Source organism: Palaemon carinicauda, chromosome 31, assembly GCF_036898095.1.
Source record: "Palaemon carinicauda isolate YSFRI2023 chromosome 31, ASM3689809v2, whole genome shotgun sequence".
NCBI lineage: Eukaryota > Metazoa > Arthropoda > Malacostraca > Decapoda > Palaemonidae > Palaemon > Palaemon carinicauda.
The window spans coordinates 86,916,754-86,921,593 of record NC_090755.1 but is presented as its reverse complement, the minus strand read 5'-3'; the positions used below and the strand labels follow the sequence as shown (position 1 = coordinate 86,921,593).

The window sequence follows — 4,840 nt, the reverse complement described above, 5'->3', positions numbered from 1 at the left end:
GTGGTGAGAGACTGGTAGATATGTGTGTTGAACAAGAGATGGTAATAAGTGCTAGCTTTTTTAAAAAGAAAGATAAAAATAAGTATACATGGGTAAGAGTGGCAAATGGAAGAGTAGTAGAAAGGGCATTAATAGATTATGTGTTGATAACTAAAAGAATGTTTGGAAGATTGAAAGACGTATGGCTAACGGTATGTCTGATCATTTTTTGGTGGAAGGAAAATTGGTTGTAGCAAAAGAGTGGGGGAATAGAGTAGGTGGATGTAAAAGGGAGCTAGTGAGGGTTGAAGAGCTAATAAAACAGGGGGTAAAAAGTAAATATCAGGAAAGGTTGAAAATGGCATATGACAAGGTGAGAGTAAGAGAAACTGGTAATTTAGAGGAGTGGAAGTTAGCAAAAGAAAATTTTGTTGGGATTGCAAGTGATGTATGTGGCAAGAAGGTTGTTGGAGGCAGCATGAGGAAGGGCAGTGAATGGTGGAATGAAGGAGTGAAGGTAAAAGTGGAAGAGAAAAAGAGGGCTTTTGAAGAATGGCTGCAGAGTAATAGTATAGAGAAGTATGAAAAATATAGAGAGCAAAAGGTGGAAGTAAAGCGCAAGGTACGTGAGGCAAAGAGGGCAGCTGACCTGAGGTGGGGTCAGGGACTGGGTCAGTCATATGAAGAGAATAAGAAGAAGTTTTGGAAAGAAGTGAAGAGAGTAAGGAAGGCCGGCGCAAGAATTGAAGAGACAGTGAAAGATGGAAATGGAAGGTTGTTAAAAGGAGAGGAGGCAAGGAAAAGGTGGGCGGAATATTTTGAAAGTTTGCTGAATGTTGAGGATGATAGGGAGGCAGATATAATTGCGGTTCCAGGTGTTGAGGTGCCAGTGATGGGAGATGAGAATGAGAGAGAGATTACAATAGAGGAAGTGAGGAGAGCACTAGATGAAACGAGAGTAGGAAAAGCATCGGGTATGGATGGTGTGAAAGCTGAGATGTTGAAGGAAGGGGGTGTGACTGTACTTGAATGGTTGGTGAGATTGTTTAATGTGTGTTTTGTGTTGTCAATGGTACCAGTAGATTGGGTCTGTGCATGTATTGTACCACTATATAAGGGTAAGGGAGATGTGCATGAGTGTTGTAATTCAAGAGGTATTAGTTTGTTGAGTGTAGTTGGAAAAGTGTATGGTAGAATACTGATTAATAGGATTAAGGATAAAACAGAGAATGCAATCTTGGAAGTACAGGGTGGTTTTAGAAGAGGTAGGGGTTGTATGAATCAGATTTTTACAGTTAGGCAGATATGCGAGAAATATTTAGCAAAAGGTAAGGAGGTGTATGTTGCGTTTATGGATCTGGAGAAAGCATATGATAGAGATGATAGGGAAGCAATGTGGAATGTGATGAGGTTAAATGGAGTTGGTGGAAGGTTGTTGCAAGCAGTGAAAAGTTTCTACACAGGTAGTAAAGCATGTGTTAGAATAGGAAATGAGGTGAGCGATTGGTTTCCGGTGAGAGTGGGGCTGAGACAGGGATGTGTGATGTCGCCGTGGTTGTTTAACTTGTATGTTGATGGAGTGGTGAGAGAGGTGAATGCTAGAGTGCTTGGACGAGGATTAAAACTGGTAGGCGAGAATGATCATGAATGGGAGGTAAATCAGTTGTTGTTTGCGGATGATACTGTACTGGTAGCAGACACAGAAGAGAAGCTTGACCGACTAGTGACAGAATTTGGAAGGGTGTGTGAGAGAAGGAAGTTGAGAGTTAATGTGGGTAAGAGTAAGGTTATGAGATGTACGAGAAGGGAAGGTGGTGCAAGGTTGAATGTCATGTTGAATGGAGAGTTACTTGAGGAGGTGGATCAGTTTAAGTACTTGGGGTCTGTTGTTGCAGCAAATGGTGGAGTGGAAGCAGATGTACGTCAGAGAGTGAATGAAGGTTGCAAAGTGTTGGGGGCAGTTAAGGGAGTAGTAAAAAATAGAGGATTGGGCATGAATGTAAAGAGAGTTCTATATGAGAAAGTGATTGTACCAACTGTGATGTATGGATCGGAGTTGTGGGGAATGAAAGTGATGGAGAGACAGAAATTGAATGTGTTTGAGATGAAGTGTCTGAGGAGTATGGCTGGTGTATCTCGAGTAGATAGGGTTAGGAATGAAGTGGTGAGGGTGAGAACGGGTGTAAGAAATGAGTTAGCGGCTAGAGTGGATATGAATGTGTTGAGGTGGTTTGGCCATGTTGAGAGAATGGAAAATGGCTGTCTGCTAAAGAAGGTGATGAATGCAAGAGTTGATGGGAGAAGTACAAGAGGAAGGCCAAGGTTTGGGTGGATGGATGGTGTGAAGAAAGCTCTGGGTGATAGGAGGATAGATGTGAGAGAGGCAAGAGAGCGTGCTAGAAATAGGAATGAATGGCGAGCGATTGTGACGCAGTTCCGGTAGGCCCTGCTGCTTCCTCCGGTGCCTTAGATGACCGCGGAGGTAGCAGCAGTAGGGGACTCAGCAGTATGAAGCTTCATCTGTGGTGGAAATGTGGGAGGTTGGGCTGTGGCACCCTAGCAGTACCAGCTGAACTCGGCTGAGTCCCTGGTTAGGCTGGAGGAACGTAGAGAGTAGAGGTCCCCTTTTTGTTTTGTTTCTTGTTGTTGTCGGCTACCCCCCAAAATTGGGGGAAGTGCCTTTGGTATATGTATGTATGTATGATAATAAGGTTACAAATAAAACAAAAAATCTCATTTAATTATTTACTGCTATGCTAAAGGAGAGTTCAGTGTGATAACAAAACAAAATAGATAAAGCTATTAGAGGTTTTTCCTTGAAGGTTATGATAATCACTGAAATATTGACATAATTTGATAGCCATGCGTATCCTGATTCAGTACAAAATCATTTAGGCCCCTCTATTAGTGCTTCCTTTCTTCCAAATTAAACTAGATTAATAAATAGAATTCTTGATATTAATAAGAATTCGTTTATAAAACACGACCGACCTAACTTCTTATCACTACAAGTAAGAATTAACAGCCATTAATAAACTATATACAATAATTTAGAATACGGATAAGTTAAAGTATCAAAACAAATTAGCTAGAAGTTTCTTATTATGAGAAACATTTTACAGTAAAATATAAGAGCCAAACAATCTGTGCTATACTGTAAACACGTGTGAGTAAAACGGCACAGAAATGCACGCCGTGATAGAGAAAACTGGGGCCTATTCCAAATAGGATACAATCTAACCTAACCAAACCTATGTTCTTACCATATTTGAGGGAGGGGTGTCTTTGATTTCTGTCTCCCCTAGGCTGAAGAGGCCCAGAGGGGTGTCTTTGATTTCTGTCTCCCCTAGGCTGAAGAGACCTAGAGGGCTGTAAATCATACAAAGGTTTTTATAACATTGACGCAAGTAGTTTTCAGGTAAGACACAATGGAAACTGATTATGCATTCTGACCGAAAAAAATCAATGCAGTTCAAAAGCTTTTTTTTTTGTTATTGGGGGCAAAGCTGTCGGAGTCTGCACATCCAGATATGAAATCTCAAGATAAATCCAACACCAAGGATATTATGTTAATAACAAAACAGGCAGATTTGTGACTGACCTTTCTTCAGATTAGTTTTGTGGGTCGAAATGATGGAGGGTAACGGGAAACTATTTCAATTTTAACTTCAAACAGCAAAAGATGTGATCCAAATCACTAGTAACAAGTACATTAATCAGATTTCAGAAGAGATATAAATGCAACTTTAAGAGGCCTTGGGATACTGCTCAGCCTTCGTAAAGGTTTACAAATCTACTGTTATTAAAGAGCTTGCACATTTATCGACGTTGTATACACAAGAGGTCAATTCTGAAAAAAAAAATATTCCCTTCCATTACCGTTACGGAAGTTTATTTTGTCGTTCTTAAATTGTGTTAGACGTATCGTCGTCATCACCAGAAGTGGTGAATGTAATGATATAAATGGGATGTTGCTGCTGTAGTGGTATTGAGTCCTCAAGGTTAAGGTTGTCCAGCTGCTGGTGTAGTTGGTCCAGCTGCTGGTGTAGTTGGTCCAGCTGCTGGAGTAGTTGGTCCAGCTGCTGGAGTAGTTGGTCCCGCTGCTGGTGTAGTTGGTCCACCTGCTGGTGTAGTTGGTCCAGCTGCTGGTGTAGTTGGTCCACCTGCTGGTGTAGTTGGTCCCGCTGCTGGAGTAGTTGGTCCAGCTGCTGGAGTAGTTGGTCCACCTGCTGGCGTACTGGGTCCACCTGCTGGCGTAGTTGGTCCACCTGCTGGCGTACTGGGTCCACTTGCTGGCGTAGTGGGTCCACCTGCTGGCGTACTGGGTCCACCAACTGGCGTACTGGGTCCACCTGCTGGCGTACTGGGTCCACCTGCTGGCGTACTGGGTCCACCTGCTGGCGTACTGGGTCCACCTGCTGGCGTAGTTGGTCCACCTGCTGGTGTAGGTGCTCCAGCTGCTGGAGTAGTTGGTCCACCTGCTGGCGTACTGGGTCCACCTGCTGGCGTACTGGGTCCACCAGCTGGCGTACTGGGTCCACCTGCTGGCGTACTGGGTCCACCTGCTGGCGTAGTGGGTCCACCTGCTGGCGTAGTTGGTCCACCTGCTGGTGTAGGGGCTCCAGCTGCTGGAGTAGTTGGTCCACCTGCTGGTGTACTGGGTCCACCTGCTGTCGTAGTGGGTCCACCTACTGGCGTACTGGGTAAAATCGTTGTTGTAACTGGAAAAAAAAGTTGTAAGCATGAAGATCTTATAGATCAAGTACCTGTCTTTTCAACAGATGAATCTGAACAAAGACTCAAAATACCCACACGCACCGACCCTGTATGCCTGTATTAAGGCACTAAGGCCCGGCACTGA

At 43.7% G+C, this 4,840-nt stretch overlaps 1 protein-coding gene across 1 annotated transcript in view; it reads right to left on the bottom strand.

Annotated features, from left to right (window-relative positions):
• Nucleotides 1-2,751: 2,751 nt before the first annotated feature.
• LOC137624835 (neurogenic locus notch homolog protein 1-like) overlaps nucleotides 2,752-4,840 on the bottom strand; it is a gene marked incomplete at its 5' end in the record, with an annotated part of 47,471 nt that continues 45,382 nt past the window's right edge. Inside the window, one exon of the mRNA XM_068355787.1 lies at nucleotides 2,752-4,700. Coding sequence (XP_068211888.1) covers nucleotides 3,982-4,700 — 719 coding nt within the window. The remainder of the gene's footprint in view (nucleotides 4,701-4,840) is intronic.